Below are 18,752 nucleotides of genomic sequence, written 5' to 3' on the forward strand. Positions count from 1 at the left end.
TATTAAATTAATCATTAATTATTAAATTAATTAAATTCTTCTTATGCATATAATCTAGGTCACTAAGTAAGGCCATATTATATTGACGGCGCAAAAAGAGGCGTCTTGCCCTCTTGCCCACATTTTTCGTCCTAGCGGCTATGGTAATGTCAGATGCATCCTTATCGACAAACACACTAACACTGATTCACACACTGATTACTGGTAGGAACGCAGCGAACATCGCAAACAGGCGGAACGCTCCGCGCAAAATGTTTTGTTGCAGGTCGTTCAGAGCGCTCCCGGAAAATGTTTTGTTGCAGATTGTTTGGAGTGCGCGGCGCGTTTGGTTTGTTCGGAATGTTTTGTTGCAAGTGAATACGCACCTTTAAAGTAACTGTTATCCTCAAAATTTCATTCGTATAGCTGAAAGAATTTGGAAGAAATTAATAAAAAAAAGTTACTAACCTCTTTGGAAACGAAGCAGAATCGGACCTATGTTGATATGAAAAATAAATCTTATTTTTACATGAGGCATCTCCCCACGAGATATGGCACATATTTTCTGAGACACTCTATACAGGTTGTTAATATATATTTTATATTATATAAAACCTCAACCCGCTCGTCGGCGGACGACGGGACGAGTCGGCAGAAAACCCTATAAGTGCATGCGTTCTCAATAGGCAAGGGTTGCCATTCTGTTCCCCTATAAGTAACTGTCCAGTTAACCTGTATAATAAGTCTATTAAGACAAAAATGCCGGTATAATAAGGTAAAAAATTCAATAAGGATTCTCGTTATAAAAATATCTTTATTTGATAATTAAAAATTGTATAATATTCCTAGGTGATTCCGGTTACTTTTAATTATTGTATATATACAAACATTTATTTTAAAAAAAGTAAATTTTATTATATACAGGACGAATCTCGTATACCTACCGAATATATAACCTTTTTCTACGAATCTTTATCACAGCGACTTAAAAGAATTTATAACATAAAAAATCAGTAGATTAATTTAACATCGAAAAGATAATTTTAAATATATTTACAACCTCATAAATAATAGTATCAACTTCTCAATATAAACTTAAATTGTCCAGCGAAAGTCATATATTCATAAATATATTCTGTCGACTGACAGAGACTATAACCTCAAAAATGGTGCCAACATCAAGAAAATGAAACTTCTTTCTTTGGTTAGGATAAAAACTCTAGAATTATATGTTTGATATAAATATATATATATATATATATATATATATATATATATATATATATATATATATATATATATATATATATATATATATATATATTTTTTTTTTTTTTGAGAAAACTAAGAAAAAAAGTCCATAGTCATTTTGCTTTCTCGGAACTTTGTAATTGTTTGGAATTCTTTCCTTTCATCTAAGGCTCTTCTTACTTCGTCAGTCGTTATAACAGCGTTGGATTCTCTAAAAATTGAAGTCTTACATGACAGTTTTTTTTCTGTCGTGAAACCTTACCTATAGTCTCCATCGCAGATTAGAAAATTTTGAGATCTCCTTATGAGATTCTCGGCGAAACACTTTACGGCTTCTAAAAGTACCCTTTCCGACGCGTTTGTTAGTACTCCAGGAACTAATTCTTCGCTTTTTAGTATTATTCCCACATCTAGGGCCGTCTCTTTAACGTAGGCGCATTCTTGTGCTAAGGATTTGTTAGAACCGTCCACATAACTTTTTCGTACCGTGTTTGGTTCAGGTATCACTAAAAATAGAGTGGTTTGTGTGAACGTAGGGCTTATAATAGAGAACATAGGATGAGGACTCGATGTTTAAAATTACGAACATATGGTTTAAAACTGTTGTACAATGTTTATGATTGTTAAAAACCCTATGTTCACCAATTTTGAATATAGGGTTTATAACTTATAAACCCTCTTATAAACCCTATCAATGATACAAGTTCAATTATTTATAACTTCTAAACCCTATGTTCACAAAGTTGACAAGTTATGAAATACGTCATAACTTGTCACATTCATAAAAAGCAGTAAACTCAATGTTCATATTTATGTTCTATTCTATTCTACTTAGAAATCCTGTGATCATAATTGTGAACATAGGGTTTATTTTAGGGTGAGAACAGGATGAGAACTCAACGTTCAAAATTGTGAACATAGAACTTAGAACTGTTATAATATATGATTGTTAAAAACCCTATGTTCACCAATTTTGAATATAGGGTTTATAACTTATAAACCCTCTTATAAACCCTATCAATGATACAAGTTCAATTATTTATAACTTCTAAACCCTATGTTCACAAAGTTGACAAGTTATGAAATACGTCATAACTTGTCACATTCATAAAAAGCAGTAAACTCAATGTTCATATTTATGTTCTATTCTATTCTACTTAGAAATCCTGTGATCATAATTGTGAACATAGGGTTTATTTTAGGGTGAGAACAGGATGAGAACTCAACGTTCAAAATTGTTAACATAGAACTTAGAACTGTTATAAATCCTATGTTCATAATGTTGAACAACGAGTTTTTAATCTATGAATTGTATGTTCATAAATTTATGACAGAATTTACTTATAACACTCAATTGTAAACATAAATTTTCTAGCTTAGAAAGCTTATGTTTACAATCGTGAATATAGAGTTTATAATAATATGCTGCATTATAAAAGACAGAAATCACTTGCAAATTTTGTAAAAAAGAATTCTGAACATAGAATTTCCTATTAACATAAAGGCTATGATCACAATTTCGAACATAGGATTTACAATAGCCATAAACCCTATGTTCATAACCCTTGAACATGGGATTAAGAAAAATATAAATCCCATGTTCACAATTATGAATATAATGCTTATAAAAAACGTCAACATACCTTTTTCTGGTGATATAATATTAACGTTCTCTTCCTTGATTTGTACTGGCGCTAAATCGGGATACCCATTCTGCGTATCTGATTCGAAGCAGTTCAAAATTAACCGTTTTTCGGGAGATTCATTTCTGAAAAGTTTGTAACTTGGCACCGTTGGCGTGTACAAATGCGACCTACCATACATAAAAATGGCTTTTGTTGACCAATTTTTACTATACGTTTCGCTAGACAATATTCTTTTTATTGCTTTAGCTCTAGACCACTGAAAAAAATGTATCATTTAATATATTTTTTTTTAAATAAATAAAAAAATACTTACCTCAGATGACAATCTTTTTCCTACGTTCCACGATTGATATTCTTTCTGCGAACATGCCATAAAAGGATACACGGATTTATACTTCGAATCTGTGGCATCCTGTGCCCACAACGGTATTCTTTTAAACAAGTAAGGTAAAGCTTCTCCCATGCACTTAAAATGAAGGTTGGGAATCTGTAACATGTATTTTTCTTGGTCGATCATGTGCCGTACAATATTTTGACCATCGATTTGTCGATTATTCGTCGAAGAAGCTGGTTGCTGTTTGAGAAATTTAACGGATACAACGTTGCCATTTCCGAGCAATATTTGACTAAAACTCTCCGGTAGGAATTTGATTGATTGTCCGGTCACAGTTTTCAACACTTTAAAAACGTTTTTCGGATCCTAAAATCATAAATATAAAGGTAAAAATAAACACATTTTAATATTAAATTTTATACAGGTATAGAATAAATTATAAAATAAATTTTATACAGGTATGGACGAAAAGTTATTACTCTTCAAAACAGTTAAAAAACATGTAGGTGGTACCCCCTAAAAGTAGTCATATTGACCTTGAAATCAAATTTCTCAAGTCAAAAAACACCCTGACACCAATATTTATGGAAATATCGACCTTAGTTCAGAAATTATTTGGAAAAAATCGAAATAAAAATAAAACTTCTACACTCTGTAAGAAGCATTCTTAGAAGATACATTTATTCAAAATTAATTTAATTTGGATTACCCTATCTACATGAAATTTCTTTTTAAACTTACCTTTTCTGGAGAATTATTAATTTTTGACCTAACTCTTCTCGATTTTGACTTATTTGGATCCAAATAATTGGGCCCCAAACCATAAATCAGTTCGTTATAGGGCTGTTTTATTGGGGATTTTTGCTTTTTTACACCAACTTTCTGGCTGTCTTTCGCACTAGGCATGCTGTAAGAATGATCCTTCACATTATTATTATTATTATTAAGCTTAACTTCCGCAGTTTTGTTAGAATTTACACTCTCATAACAATAATCGTGTTCCGAACTGGTTGAAGCCTCCTGTTTTAAACACTCTGCACTATTATCTTGCAGAATAATAATACTGTTCAATTCTTTTACAGGATGATCGTCATAGAGAAATACAGTTTCAATTGTTTCATTCCCTAAAAAATATTTATTCATATTTACTACAAAATACTATTCTTTTACCAAGAAATAGATCCATGTAGGTTAATTAAAAAAAAAACAAATATACTATAATATATAAACTATACTCTCTCCAGCAAGAGAACATTATTTGGAGCTTATTAACTATATAAGCTCAAGCTTGCACTGACTACTGTAATGACGTCACGAGTTAGAGCAAAGGCCTCAGTATTTTCGGAGGTATTGGTACTGAAATTCATTGTATCTCGACATTATATTCTCGACCCAAACGAATCTCGAACCAAAACTAACCTTTAGTATATTCTTTTACTGAACAGACTATACATGTTATACCGGGTGCGTCTCGAAAGTGGCTCACCCCCTATAACTTTTTTATTATTTCAAATAAAAAAACGCGATTTGGCATGTTAGTATATGACGTAAATTAGGATTGACTGACGTATTCAATTGTTTTTGGTCACTTCCTGTTTCACCGGAAATGACTACAACTTTTGATTTTTAAACGGCACCCTCGGTATATTTCTACTTTATTCGATAGAAAACGACACTCTGAATAGAATGACATATCATATGTCAACTTTTGACATTTTCGTTTAAAAACAAATCGTATTTTATATTTCAATCTAGAGTGCCATGGCTGGGTTAAAAACACTAATTTTTAATCAGAGAGCCTTGAAAAATAGTTTTCATGTAATAGTTCTAATGTTTTTCGTGTCTTATCCTGGCCAGTTAAAAGATGACCAAATCGGCTCATTAGCATATTTGGAAAAAGCATTTTTTTACGAATAATTTGTTACCACACATTTGGTATTTCGAGTCAAACTGTCGTTATGAACCGCATGATACAATTTAAAATAAATCATATGGAAATATGTCAAAAGTTGACATATGATATACCATTCTATTCAGAGTGTCATTTTATATTGAATAGAGTAGAAATATACCGAGGGTGCCGCTTAAAAAAAAGTTGTAGTCACTTCCGGTGAAACAGGAAGTGACCAAAAACAGTTGAATATGTCAATCAATCTCAATTTACGTCATATACTAACATACCAAATCTGTTTTATATTATCTGAAAAAATAAAAAAGATACAGGGGGTGAGCCACTTTTGAGACGCACCCGGTATAACTACAGACAAAAAATAATTTTCTTTTATCAAAAAATAGATCCTACATCAAGTTAACATGAAACAAAATATCTATAGGTAGTTAATAAAATCTAAATTTGTACCGACTACTGTAATGACGTCACACATTAGATCAAAAGCCTCAATACTTTAGGAAGTATTGGTTTATCACAAATCTCACAACATACAAATGTGTATATCCTTTTACTGGACAGAAAAGACATTCTGTTTAAGTTACTATACACACCTAATGTTTGCCTTTCTGTAAAAGTCTTGTCTAATTTCAACTTATGTATTATGTCAACTGGTTTATTACGTGGTGATTTAAAAAATATCTTCACCCTCAAAGGAAATTCTCCCCAACCCCTTCGAGATAAATGGAAAGGCGGATTGCTATCAAAAAGATTAATATTTTTATTTTTTTAAATAAATGTTTAAAATATTAACTTACCAGACTTCTACAACATCATGAGGCTTATAGGAAGGATGCAAACAAAAAAACACTTTACTTATCATCGATTCAGAGACTTCAGGTCCCTGTTTTGTGCCTCTAAATATTTTAACATACACCATCCATTTGTGAGTTAAATTATCCTGTTCCAATGACTTTTTAAAATAGGAAATATTTCCTATAACAATCTTGTGTTGCACTTTCATGCGCTGGGTCGCTACTTCTTGTAACTTTGACTCTACTACTGAAGGTTCAGCCTTAACAGGTGGTGCTATTTCAACTTTTTCAGGTACACTAACTACATCTAACTTTATTTTCTTAACCTCAGGTTCTTCGGCGATGGTATGATCATTTTTCGGTGGTATTTTACGTTTGGTACGGCCATCTAAGAATTTGAAATTATTTACATTTGTTCCTAGCAGTTTCTTAATTGCTGGATGTATCCTATTTTGACCAGACAAAATATTAGAGTACTCCAGAGAAGCTGTACCGTCCTTTTCATGTTCTAAGGCTTTGTTATTGTAATAGGACGAAATAAGTACGTATCGTACAACGTGTAACAGTTTCCTAGCTTTAAATATTTTCTCTTCAATTTCCTCTAGTTGTTTTTGGCGCTCTTGTAATTCGTGGTCGAATTCTTCTTGTAACAGTTTCTTAATCTTATCTACTGTTAGCTGATTATCTAAAAATACATTGATTAGTTGTTTGTTTTGACTCCACATTAAATGTAAATAAAAATAAAGAAATTGTATTTTTTTATGTCTGAAATACACTACCTTCCTCTTCCTTTAGTTCTACGTTCCGAATAGCTGTGTTGGTGCTCTCATAATCGGGATCTATTTCGACGCTATTGTGTGTATTTTCATTTTGATTCATTTTATTTTTCTAATCAAGTATTTCTAACCTAAAATATTTTTGCCAAACCCAAAAGTCGTGGCCGTGATAAGAATGGCGACGACATATCGATATCTTAAATTTATCGATATGTCTTTTAAAACAGCTGGACAACCCTGATTTAACAAATCAGTCCTGGTAGTTAGATAACCAGTAATACAGCAGATTTATTATTTTATTATGTTTTTCATTTTTAAAGAATTCAAACGAATTCAAATACTTGTTAATTCAGTAATTGTTAATTTTAAATAATCGATATTATACCAATTTAAACAGTGTGGAAACAAGTATTAAATGTGGAAATCTGTAGGTATATTGGCTATTTTTGGGGCGTTGCTAGCGCTATATTTGAGTGATATAAATTTATCAATAGTTAACCAAAGAAAAAATGAAAAAAAGAAATATGTTTTACTTACTGCTGAAGAACTGTCTCAATACGATGGAGTTCACCAACCATTTCTGTATTTATCAATTCTTGGAATCATCTTTAATGTTACAGAAGGAAAGAAGCATTACGGAGTTGGGAAACAATATAATTTCTTTGTTGGTTAGTATTGCAAGCATTATTCCAATCATTTTAACAGTATTGTTGCTGTATTTTTAGGAAAAGACGCTTCAAGAAGTTTTGTAACTGGAAAATTTAATGATAACGATGCGAGTGATGATGTAGGTGGTCTAAGTCTGCAAGAATTACAGTCTCTTAATAACTGGTTAAAATTTTACAGTAAAGACTACCAAGAAGTGGGCAAGCTTGTTGGAAGGTATTATAATGAACTTGGTGAACTCACACCTTATGCAAAACAAATTAAAAAACTTATTCTTGAGGCTGAAGATGTTGAAAAAAATAGTCAGCTTGAGAAAATTCAATTCCCTCCTTGCAATATAGAATGGAGTGCAGAAAAAGGCAGTAGAGTATGGTGTACAACACGAAGGTACACATTAAGTAAATCTTAATAGTCGGGTATATAGTTTAATTATATTTTTAGTGGTGGTATACAAAGATCATGGACTGGAAAACCCAGACAGTACTATGAACCAGGATCTAAAACATACAGGTGTGCTTGTATTAATGAAGAAAATGAAAAACTAGGTGTAATTAAGGAATATCCTCATTGTAACAAAAACTCTGAATCATGTTATGTTAATTTGTAGTAAAATATTTATATTGAGAGTGTGTAGAAAAAATATTTGCTGCATTCTAAACACGAAATTTACAAGTGATAACAAGAAGATATTTATTTATATTTAATTTATTATGTTTATATTAATTATAAGGTTTTTATATTTCTGAATTAAAATATTTTGATAAGAATACACATGCCTAAATTTATTTTTATATATTTTAAATAACTGGATGCTTATATGTGGTCATAACAGTCTAATCAATATTGTTTACCCGTTTTAATCATCAATAATTAATATTTATCGCCGGATTTCCAAAACAGAATCCCCACAAGTTTTTGAAAAATGTTTTTAAAAACAAATTAATCGCGGTCAAAAACTCGTACAGTGTTGCCACAAGAAATCATCCTCTACAATAATTTTTAATTTATCATCTTACTAAATAAACTTTACAGAAATTATTACATTATAATTTGCTTTTAAAATCCTTTTACCCATTCCCGTATTTCTTTTATTTTTGATTTATTTCACAGCAAAATATTTTAGAAGAGAACTATGGCAACATTTAAGCCAGCGTGTTAAATGTCAACAACAAAATATCTATGGATTGAGTCTTATCTTCTCTTTACTCCCCTCCTTTAAATTCTAAAAAAATCCTATAATTTAAATAAGTAGAAGGTGAAAAGTGAAAACATTATTTATTTTTCCAAACCGACACAATTGTATTCTTAGTCCATAGTCCAACGAGACCGTTTTGTGTAAAAATAATCGTTTAGTATAAGTTTAAAGTGGTAAAACTTTTTAAATTGTGTAACAAATTTTCTTGTATTCGTATTTAATAAGAACAAACTGAAGAAAATGGGTAAAGTCAAGGCAGGAACCGTTGTAGACATCCTGGGAGATGAAATGACTCGTATTATATGGGATGCTATAAAGGAGAAGCTTATTTTGCCATATTTAGATATCGATCTTAAAGTCTATGACTTGGGAATAGAATACAGGGACAAAACTAGTGATCAGGTAAGAAAATGGTGATTCTTTAAATTCCAGGTGTCTAGATCTTGATAAAATTAGTTTTTCTAAAATCAAAATTTTCAGTCAAATTAAAGTTACACATAACATTTTGAATCGAAATTTATTTAAACATTTTTATTTAAACTATTTAAGTTATTTCTACTTCCTACTAATTAAACAGTGATGCAATATTTATGTAGTAATTGTGTAATTATTTGCCTTAGGTTACTATAGATTGTGCAGAAGCCGTAAAAAAATATAATGTAGGTATTAAATGTGCCACCATTACACCCGATGAAAAACGAGTTGAAGAATTTAACCTGAAGCAAATGTGGAAGTCACCAAATGGAACTATTAGGAATATTTTAGGTAACTTTAATATTTCAATATAAAATATGACTTTAACTATATTTTTATTATTTTTTTAGGGGGTACAGTATTTAGGGAAGCAATAATTTGCAAAAATATTCCTCGTTTGGTTACTGGCTGGGAGAAGCCTATTATTATCGGAAGACATGCACATGCCGATCAGTATAAAGCCACTGATTTTGTAGTACCTGGTGCTGGTAAACTAGAATTAATATTTGAAGGTGTCGATGGTAAAAAAATCACACATGTTGTTCATCAGTATAAAGGCCCTGGAGTGGCAATGGGTAAGTTTTTTTTCTGAATAATAATTACTAATTACTACATAAAATATAAATTTTACACCTACAGTATTTGGGAAGCCTTGTTTATTAGTTTATACTTTCATTAATTGCATTTTCTCTTATCTTTTACATGTTCACATTAAACTGATATCTAAGTATTTACTAACAGTATAGAGTACAAATACTGTTATAAAAGAAGTGATATCAACATTATGAATACATAAAAACGTTTTTCAGGCTAGATAAACACTTCAGTAGTAATATGTAAGAAATAAAAAAAATATGTTGCTTGCTGCAGTTATTAAATAAACTATAGACATTTTTAAAAGTTTTTTAATCTGATAAGATAATTATTTTGATTTGAAGTATATAGTGAAAAATCTGTATCCTTGGATTTTTAATCCTGTTTTTTTTATGAAAAAAGAACAAATATTTGTATTATTTGGTATAAAGTTCCTAAAATATATTTCAAAGTCATTTTTTTACAAGAGACAATTTTGTAGTATTTAATGCTGAAATATTTATTAAATTTGTTTGTAAATTAAATCCGTCAAGAACTTGAATGCATGAACCTTGAGCGCATATTAATGATTCCAGCGATTGCAGTTGATTTTAATGTTAAAGAACTTAAAATACATTATTTATTCAATTTACAACGATATATGTTGTTGTTTTTCAACCTTGGAACAGTTTGTTATAGTTTATAATGAAATACTTCAATATTTATAATTAATTATGTTAGTTTTCCTCATTTAACAATAATTGAAGAAAAATAAGTCAGCTAACCTCTACCACAGCCTCTACATATCCCTATTTTTTAATTCATTGAACTTAAATAAAAAAATTTAATAAATATACGTATTTTAACTGTGTTAGAGACAATAATCTAATGATTCAAGTACATATAAACATTAAATAAATTTCCAACTTTCATTGCTCTATACAGGGTGAACTACTTTAGATAGTATACAGTGTGACTCAGAGTTTAAAAAAAATCTTATTATTTCCTAACTCATATTTTCTCTTTATTACGTATTTTAGAAATATTTTTTGCAGGTACAGGGTCCGGCAATAGTGCGTCGGGCATCTGTAGCTCCTAGAAAAAAAAATTTGGAAGTTTTGTTTAAGTGCAAACCTAAAGTGTGTACCAAGATATATTTCAGGAAAATATTTCAACTTCTATAGGGTGGCTCAAAAAAGTGTGAGTGGACCTGGATGATTTTTTTTAAATGGAACACCCTGTATATTATTGCATTTTTGGCTTCCTTTCAGATCACTTTACAAAACCCTAAGATATGAATAAATATATTTCGATAGTTTCAGAGATATTAAAAAATAAATAAAAAATATATATTTTTCAGCCCTTCTTAAAAAAATTATTAAAAATACAAGAACTGTCCTGAAATCAAAACTATATTAGGTATTTACTTTAGATGATCTGTACTTACTTTGCTATAATTATGGAAATCGTAAATCATACAGGATGTTCAAAATTCTACGCCAAACTTTCTAAAATATAAAATATCTTTTCTTTGTTTTTTTTTTAAATATAACACCCTGTATATTATTTTTTTATTATATGGAGAGTTAAAAAATGAACATTTTTTGTATTTAAAGTATTTCAAAATTTTTAATAGTTTTGCAGATACACGCCGTATTATTTCATATGGCGCGTTCAGTGGTAAAATACGAGAGAAATATTATTGGGTTGATAAAAATTTATTGTGGAAAATGCCATATGAAATATAAAACCGCGAATATCTGCGAAACCGTTAAAAATTTTGAAATACTCTAAATACAAAACATGTTTATTTTTTAATTCTCCATCTATTGAAAAAATAGTATACAGGGTGTTCTGTCACAACCATTTAAAAAAACGAAGAAAAGTTATTTTATATTTTAGAAAGTTTGGCGTAGAATTTTGAACATCTTGTATGATTTACGATTTCCATAATTATAGCAAAGTAAGTACAGACCATCTAAAGTAAATACCTAATATAGTTTTGATTTCAGGACAGTTCTTGTATTTTCAATAATTTTTTTAAGAAGGGCTAAAAAATATATATTTTTTATTTATTTTTTAATATCTCTGAAACTATCGAAATATATTTATTCATATCTTAGGGTTTTGTAAAGTGATCTGAAAAGAAGCCAAAAATGCAATAATATACAGGGTGTCCCATTTAAAAAAAATCATCCAGATCCATTCACACTTTTTTGAGCCACCCTATAGAAATATTTTCCTGAAATACATCCTGGTACATACTTTAGGTTTGCACTTAAACAAAATTCTCAAGTTTTTTATTCTAGGAGCTACAGATGCCCGACGCACTATTGCCGGGCCCTGTATACAGAGTAATTAAAATATATTTATATGTTAAAATTGTAAATAGTTCACTTGTTTGAAATATTACATTTTTAAAACTACATTTTCGACAGATTTAAAGCTTTCTCAAGACAGGGTAATGTTATGCAAATCATTATAAAAAAATATGTGTATGATGGTATTGAAAAAAACATTTTTTTAAGGAATGTTCAACACTGATGAGTCCATCATTGCTTTTGCTCATTCGTCCTTCAAATACGCCCTTGACAGAGGCTACCCCTTGTATCTAAGCACAAAAAATACAATTTTGAAGAAATATGATGGAAGATTCAAGGATATTTTCCAGGTACACACTAACCAGTTACATTGTTTTAACAAGTTTTCATATGTTAACATAGACCATAAAATCGGAAAAAAAGTATCATAGGAGCCTTTGAAATGACAATTGATGCTAATTTCTGGCCAGTATTGCCATCTCTTTTATGAGAAATGACATTAAAACTGGTTAAAAATTAATAACTATGTAAATGGAAGAGTTACAGTTGTTGGACTGATAGAAATTATCATTGATTGTCATTTCATTGGCTACTCTCACGCTGTTTTTTTCGATCATTCACAGATCGATTTTTTGATTATAGCCAGTTTTTCAAATATTATTTTGTATTATAGGATATTTATGAGAGAGAATACAAGCCTCAGTACGAAGCCAAAGGTATATGGTATGAGCATAGGTTGATTGATGACATGGTTGCCTATGCTATGAAATCCGAAGGAGGTTTTGTATGGGCATGTAAGAACTACGATGGCGACGTACAGGTTGGTAAAATATCTTTATTTTTATCTTTTTTTCTTTCATAGATTTTTATCTTTCATTATTTTTTATCCATTTAAATTTTCTCAATTTTAGATTTTTTTTTTATATTTTTATATATTTTTATTATTTACTTTTATCCAGGTTTGTTGTTTTTTATATTAGTATTTATTTTTTTGATATCGTCTTTAGTTCTATATTTTTTTCTGTAGTTTTTTTGTATTTGATTTGAATTTTTTATTTTATTTTTTTCATTTTCTAACTTTTTAGAGCGACTCAGTTGCTCAAGGTTACGGCTCTTTGGGCCTGATGACGTCAGTATTAATTTCCCCCGACGGCAAGACCGTAGAGGCCGAAGCAGCCCATGGAACGGTCACTCGCCATTACAGGATGTATCAGCAAGGAAAAGAGACTTCGACCAATCCGATCGCTTCGATTTTCGCTTGGACCAGAGGTATTTATTTATAAAAAACGACGTCATGGTAACCCTTGAAAGGATGATCGTGTCAAAGGCTACTATGATGCCGTTTTTTTTTCTCAAATAATTTCGGTATTGGTATTTTTTAAGGGCTTTTGCACAGAGCTAAACTGGACGATAACGCGGATCTAACAAAATTCGCCAACACTCTGGAAGAGGTTTGTATCGAGACTATCGAGTCTGGATTCATGACTAAGGATTTGGCGATATGTATTAAGGGAATGAGCAAAGTGCAACGGTCTGACTATTTGGAAACATTCGAGTTTATCGATAAACTGGCTGATAATTTGAAGAAAAAATGGTCTTGCTGACTCTCGAAGCTTTAAAAAAAAATGCACTGAAAGAAATTTAAAAAAAAATCTATTTTACTATACTTATGCTTTATTATATGTGTATTTTTTAAGCTTGGACTGTGTGTATTTTACATTTGTATTCTAAAGTGAAAATAAAAGTATATTTATGAATGTGTCTACTGTGTGTGTTATTGCTACAGAGGTTATTGAGGTGTTATTGTTAGGTACAGAGAGAGAGATTCATTTTAATAATTTTTCAAAGAAAAGTAAAATGCTATATATAAAAAAACAGTAAAGCTGTAGTCTTTGGTAAAGCTAAGAAATGCTCAAGATTTTATTTTATTAAATGATTAAAATCAGTCTATAAGAGAAAAGCTCTGAAACACGGGGTGACCAAGTAAATAGCTCAATAATAAATTTATAGATAGTTTCCTACGTATACAGGGTGATCCAAATATATGTTTTTACTTAAAGTTGTTCAGTGGCTTTTCCATTAGCATTTCATTCATCAGTTAAATCACGCCAAAAATTTAAATTGGATTCCAACATAAGGGAAAATCTTAAAATAGTAAATACATGGAGCTTTTTCGGAATACCCTGTATAGTGAATTACAACAATGGTTTTTCAAATAGTTCTTTGGTTTGAACCAGGGATGAGCGAGTAAAAAAATACACCTAAAAAAACTAACTTTTTAGGCGTAGAAAATATTTTTTAAGTGTAGAAAATAGAAAATACTTTTTTCGCGCAAAAAGATAATTTCGATGCATAATTTTCTTTCGTGTAGAATATTAAAAATGAATACACAAAAAACTATTTTTTACTTGCAAAACAATTATCTTAGGCGTAGAAAATACTTTTGTTTAAAAAACTTTTTTTGTGCGAAAAAATTTTTATGTGTACTTTTTTTTCTCGCAGAAAATATTTCTTACGCGTAACAAATACTTTTCTACGTGTAAAAACTTTTACGTCTTCCGACAACCTAAGAATATTTGTAATGATATTGAAAACAGGTTACGGTTTTTTTAAGTGTATATATTTTTGTCTTAACGTAAAAAAAATCCTGAAAATTTCCAGCAAAGACCCATCCCTGACGAATAACAATATATTTTTTAATAAATTACTTCTAAAATCCAATCAGACCTAATGTCAAGAAAGAACTTACTTATATTTATTTACATTTGGTTTTGATTTATCTACATACATAACAGAAATAATCTCACCCCTACTGGTATTCTATTTACTTGAATGAGACTTAAAAATTTATATAAAGCTTTCTGAATAGTATTCATAAATAAATATAAAGTTATTACATATTCGAGACTAGATTTTTTTCTTATTTAAAAATAAATAAATAAAATTAATAGGAAATCAAGGTGTAACAAATAACCATAAATTTAAAACCCCGTATCATTCTTAAAACTATTCATACCCGTATAGTTTCCCGACAATATACTCGAAATGACAGAACTCGACAGACTGCTCATATCCGACGACATGTTCGGATAATCGATTTGCTGCCTTAACTGCGACGTTTTCCATATATTCTCCACGCTATTATCCAAAGAATCTGGACTGGGTAGTACCACTGTATCATTTGTAATCGTTACATTCGGTGGCGGAGTATCCGAACTGTTATCATCGATATCCAGCACGGCCATCAGCTTTTTTTCGCTTCTTATATACTCCAGATAGTTTTTAATTTTAGCTGCCAGAAATTCCGGAGCTCTGAAACCATGTAATTCTTGTAATTGTAGGTTAGGGTTGTTCCGGTACTCGTCGCTTTCTGTAAGCTCCTTGATATCTTCCAGAAGCATGATGTAAATCTTGCCTCCATTAGCCGGAAGTAAATTTTGTGATTGTAGCCATTCTTTGTCCTCCTGGTCTCCACAGTATCGCAACAGATTTGGATGCCGTACATATAATCTTCCTCGAGTTTGTCCATAACCTAGAACCTTGTTTGCTCGGGAACCCATTATGAATAGAGTCTCTGTTTTAATTCGATCCGGGTTCCATTTAGGACCGTCCCGTTTCAGTGAGAACTTGCATCCTAAGTTGTCGTTGTAGTAACTTGAAAGTGTCCTGTGTTTAGGTCTTTTCGTAGCTACGGTCAATGCTGAATTGTCTAAGTCTAAGTCAATTTCTTTCCTTTTTGTGGGCTGTTGAAACAAAGGGCTCTAAAAAAGTTTTAAGACACACATGAATGTATAAGTCAGAAGATTATAATATACAGGCTCCTGCAAAAGTGCGTCGGGCATCTGTAGCTCCTGTAATTAAAATCCTAAATTTTTTTAGGAATTTTGTTTAAGTGCAAACCTAAAGTATGTACTAGGATGTAATTGGGGAAAAATATTTCAACTTCTATAGGGTAGCTCAAAACAGTGTGAGGCTATAATTTTTTTTTAAATGGACTGCCCTGTATATTATTGTATTTTTATTGCTTCCTTCTTGATCACTTTGCATAGTCCTTTATAAAATCTGTTTTTATAATTTCAGAGATACCTATAAATAAATAAACGAAAAAAAAAAATTCAGCTTTCAAAAAAATTAAAACATAGGATGTATCCTGAAATCAAAACTATGCTAGGTGTGTACTTTAGTTGGTTTGTACTTACTTTATTATAAATATCGCAGTCTTAAATCATACAGGGTGTTCAAAATTCCATGCCAAACATTCTAAAATATTTTTTTGTCGTTTTTTTAAATGGAACACCCTAAATATTATTTTTTTGTTAAACACCGTTTTCAGAACTATTCGTTCTGTCGCTGGCGATACTTAAACAACCAATGAGAACTGCACTAAATTTAAAACTGACAGCTGTTTGAATTTTGTATATCTTGGGTTGTTCTATTTAAAAAAAAATCCATGAAAAAAATATTTTATTTTAAAGTTTGGCTTAGAATTTTGAACGCCCTTTATGATCCAAGATTACAATATTTATAGCAAAGTAACTTGCTGTATAGTAAATACTTATTATAATTTTGATTTCAGGACATTGCCTGTATTTTTAATAATTTTTCTAAGAAAGGCTGAAAAAATATTTTTTATATTTATATTTAGTAATATATATCTGAAACTATCAAATCATACAGAATAATATCTTAGGATTGCAGAAGGTGATAAGAAAGGAAGCCAAGAATGTAATAATATATACTGGATGTTCCATTTAAAAAACTCATCTCAATCCACTCCACTCATATGACCTCATATTTTTTTGAGGTACTTTCTAGAAGTTAAAAGATTTTCCTGAGACACATAAGTACTAGTACATACTTTATGTTTGCACTTAAACAAAATTCCTAAATTTTTCATTATAGGAGTTAACAGATGCCCAACACATTATTGTAACACCCTGTAGAATATTTACTTACCATTCTTTCAATGTTTTGATATCGTAAATCCGAAAAATTATTCTCAGAGTCTGCTTCACTTTGGCTACATTCATACACAGGGTGTTCCCTTGACTTAGCCGTTAAAGTATACATTGATTTGGCTTCTTCCAGGATCTGTTTGCAAACGTCTCTCATGTGATTGTCGTTGACACTGTCATGGCCCAAATTGTTTCGAATATTGATGATAGCAGGTTGAAAAAATTTCTGAAATATATTATTTATTTTGAGTTATTTTGTTATTTCTTTGGTATGTTGTTTTCTATTACATCAATGTACTTCTTTATAATGTTATCTATATCTTTGTTAATAGCTGCTTGTAGGTTTTTACGTAGCAAGTCTAATGATTTTGCTGTACTAGTTACGCTGTACTGTTTTCTGTGATTGTGATTAGTGAGTTTTGCACCGTTTTTCATTCCCAACGTTGTGGCCGCTATGTTTAGAAGTGTGACTTGACGCATATTAAAAGTATTCTTCTAAAAAATGTATAAAAATTAGAGAAAATATAATAACAGTGTAAAATCTATTCTCACCCAGCTAACCATAGTTTGCTTGTCTTCTGCCTGGCCTGGGGCCAGCGGAGGTATCATTTTGTCGTGGTCTTTTTTCAAAAAAATCTCAAAAATTGTTTGATACAGCTTTACACATAACCCAATACGCGCTAAAAGGAAAAATATTAAGAGCACACAGCGCTTTTTTTGTTACTTGATACTTTCAAGTTTATTTCTTATACTTGGTCTGATTTTATTTCTGTTTTTAGTGATTCATTAAGTAAAATCACACAGAATAAAGTAAAATCTTTATGGAATTTATAACAAATATTTACTTTTCTTGCTTTTCTTGACAAAGGCTGTCAAAATTGCAGATCGCAGAACACACCCGTCACCCGTCATTGTGTAGGCAACCATTAAAAACATTAAAAATCGTGGAGAGTTTGGATAAAAATTTACCAAAAATACTTTACAATTTTTATTACTGGTTAAACCGCTCTATCATAAGAATTCTGTACTATTTTAAAGGTAATGGTGTGGATCCGGTGGCTGACCTTGAAACGAGTTTTTGTTGCATATAGTCACAGACACTACGCATGCGCACATCTTCGATGTTGCCAAATTGCGAGTTATTTTGGAATTATTTTCAGTAGAAAACAAATATGTGCTTTTCAGTGTTTTTTTTGTCAATATATACCGTATGATCGAAAAAACGGCGTCCAGTTGGCTGGGAAATGACGATTGAGGACATTTTCATAAAATGACAGCGATCTTCATTTCATAGTCATTGCTGACGCTATTTTTTTTTCATTCATTTATTATGCTACGTTTAAAAAGTGCTTTATTAAAAATTCGGGAAATTACAAGGGATGTGTCCAAGTTTTTTCTTTTTTTTTTAATTTTTAAATGCTGTAGCTCCATGTCATGTTCATAATAGATTTTTTTTAACATTCCATCAAAACTACGGAGGCCTTAAAGGGCCTTTTAGCCTCCGTAATTAAAATTGTAGAATCAGCTTTAGCAACATTAACAGTTACCTTGTTTAATTCTGCTTATACATATATTGCATTAATTTTTCTGCTACATTAAGATTTCTCTATTCTTACACCTAATTTATGTGATTTTCTTAGCATATATGATTTATAAACCATATTTTTCCTAATGGAAGGATGAATAGGATATGCAAAATTAAGATATTTTAACATTTATTTTCCAGACCAAGCATAATATAGTATTAAGATGAAGACATAACAAATATTATAAGAAAGATCTTAATATAAATCACAAACTAAGTCTTAATTTAGTCTTGTATTTCTATTATTATTATTATTCTTATAAAACTAATAAGATCAAAACTCAACCTTCACCA

At 30.5% G+C, this 18,752-nt stretch overlaps 4 protein-coding genes across 6 annotated transcripts; 2 read left to right on the forward strand and 2 right to left on the reverse strand.

The window, feature by feature from the left end:
• Nucleotides 1–1,302: 1,302 nt before the first annotated feature.
• LOC115875573 (YEATS domain-containing protein 2-like) lies at nt 1,303–6,865 on the reverse strand. The gene is made up of 8 exons (XM_030891080.1): nt 6,693–6,865; nt 5,917–6,598; nt 5,713–5,858; nt 3,952–4,334; nt 3,190–3,576; nt 2,874–3,132; nt 1,493–1,736; nt 1,303–1,441 (listed from the first exon to the last, which is right to left on the reverse strand). The coding sequence occupies exons 1-8, from the start codon at nt 6,790–6,792 to the stop codon at nt 1,324–1,326; spliced, it is 2,319 nt and encodes a 772-aa protein (XP_030746940.1). The 5' UTR covers nt 6,793–6,865; the 3' UTR covers nt 1,303–1,323.
• Nucleotides 6,866–6,955: 90 nt separating this feature from the next.
• On the forward strand, nt 6,956–7,979 carry LOC115875576 (neuferricin). Of its 2 annotated transcripts, XM_030891086.1 has the most exons (4): nt 6,956–7,120; nt 7,184–7,357; nt 7,415–7,742; nt 7,797–7,979. In XM_030891086.1, the coding sequence occupies exons 1-4, from the start codon at nt 7,105–7,107 to the stop codon at nt 7,960–7,962; spliced, it is 684 nt and encodes a 227-aa protein (XP_030746946.1). In that variant the 5' UTR covers nt 6,956–7,104; the 3' UTR covers nt 7,963–7,979. The 2 variants fall into 2 exon arrangements, with proteins under 2 accessions (XP_030746946.1, XP_030746945.1); XM_030891085.1 differs by having other exon boundaries at nt 6,956–7,357.
• A 561-nt stretch (nt 7,980–8,540) lies between these two features.
• On the forward strand, nt 8,541–13,679 carry LOC115875575 (isocitrate dehydrogenase [NADP] cytoplasmic). The gene is made up of 7 exons (XM_030891084.1): nt 8,541–8,952; nt 9,171–9,315; nt 9,375–9,599; nt 12,126–12,268; nt 12,592–12,738; nt 13,004–13,187; nt 13,302–13,679. Exons 1-7 carry the CDS (start codon nt 8,791–8,793, stop codon nt 13,520–13,522), a joined length of 1,227 nt encoding a protein of 408 aa, XP_030746944.1. The 5' UTR covers nt 8,541–8,790; the 3' UTR covers nt 13,523–13,679.
• An 853-nt stretch (nt 13,680–14,532) lies between these two features.
• Nucleotides 14,533–17,849, reverse strand: LOC115875574 (deoxynucleotidyltransferase terminal-interacting protein 1). Of its 2 annotated transcripts, XM_030891081.1 has the most exons (5): nt 17,719–17,849; nt 17,426–17,553; nt 17,162–17,368; nt 16,875–17,099; nt 14,533–15,679 (listed from the first exon to the last, which is right to left on the reverse strand). In XM_030891081.1, exons 1-5 carry the CDS (start codon nt 17,807–17,809, stop codon nt 14,900–14,902), a joined length of 1,431 nt encoding a protein of 476 aa, XP_030746941.1. In that variant the 5' UTR covers nt 17,810–17,849; the 3' UTR covers nt 14,533–14,899. The 2 variants fall into 2 exon arrangements, with proteins under 2 accessions (XP_030746941.1, XP_030746943.1); XM_030891083.1 differs by having other exon boundaries at nt 17,426–17,757.
• Between the last annotated feature and the right edge of the window lie 903 nt (nt 17,850–18,752).

Source organism: Sitophilus oryzae, unplaced genomic scaffold, assembly GCF_002938485.1.
Source record: "Sitophilus oryzae breed Bouriz unplaced genomic scaffold, Soryzae_2.0 scaffold_1389_pilon_pilon, whole genome shotgun sequence".
Lineage (NCBI taxonomy): Eukaryota > Metazoa > Arthropoda > Insecta > Coleoptera > Curculionidae > Sitophilus > Sitophilus oryzae.

Bases quoted from the DNA above. Each gene is read 5' to 3' on its own strand.
- LOC115875573 (XM_030891080.1), bottom strand. From the start codon at position 6,792: ATGAATCAAAATGAAAATACACACAATAGCGTCGAAATAGATCCCGAT. The intron at 6,599-6,692 runs GTAGTGTATTTC...ATGTATTTTTAG, and splicing joins AGAACTAAAGGAAGAGGAAG to ATAATCAGCTAACAGTAGAT. The intron at 5,859-5,916 runs GTAAGTTAATAT...TCTTTTTGATAG, and splicing joins CATGATGTTGTAGAAGTCTG to CAATCCGCCTTTCCATTTAT.
- LOC115875576 (XM_030891085.1), top strand. From the start codon at position 7,105: ATGTGGAAATCTGTAGGTATATTGGCTATTTTTGGGGCGTTGCTAGCG. The intron at 7,358-7,414 runs GTTAGTATTGCA...CTGTATTTTTAG, and splicing joins ACAATATAATTTCTTTGTTG to GAAAAGACGCTTCAAGAAGT. The intron at 7,743-7,796 runs GTACACATTAAG...TTATATTTTTAG, and splicing joins GTATGGTGTACAACACGAAG to TGGTGGTATACAAAGATCAT.
- LOC115875575 (XM_030891084.1), top strand. From the start codon at position 8,791: ATGGGTAAAGTCAAGGCAGGAACCGTTGTAGACATCCTGGGAGATGAA. The intron at 8,953-9,170 runs GTAAGAAAATGG...TATTTGCCTTAG, and splicing joins GGGACAAAACTAGTGATCAG to GTTACTATAGATTGTGCAGA. The intron at 9,600-12,125 runs GTAAGTTTTTTT...CATTTTTTTAAG, and splicing joins AGGCCCTGGAGTGGCAATGG to GAATGTTCAACACTGATGAG.
- LOC115875574 (XM_030891081.1), bottom strand. From the start codon at position 17,809: ATGTTTTTAATGGTTGCCTACACAATGACGGGTGACGGGTGTGTTCTG. The intron at 17,554-17,718 runs GTAAATATTTGT...TTTTCCTTTTAG, and splicing joins TGTCAAGAAAAGCAAGAAAA to CGCGTATTGGGTTATGTGTA. The intron at 15,680-16,874 runs GTAAGTAAATAT...AAACTTTTTTAG, and splicing joins ATCAAAACATTGAAAGAATG to AGCCCTTTGTTTCAACAGCC.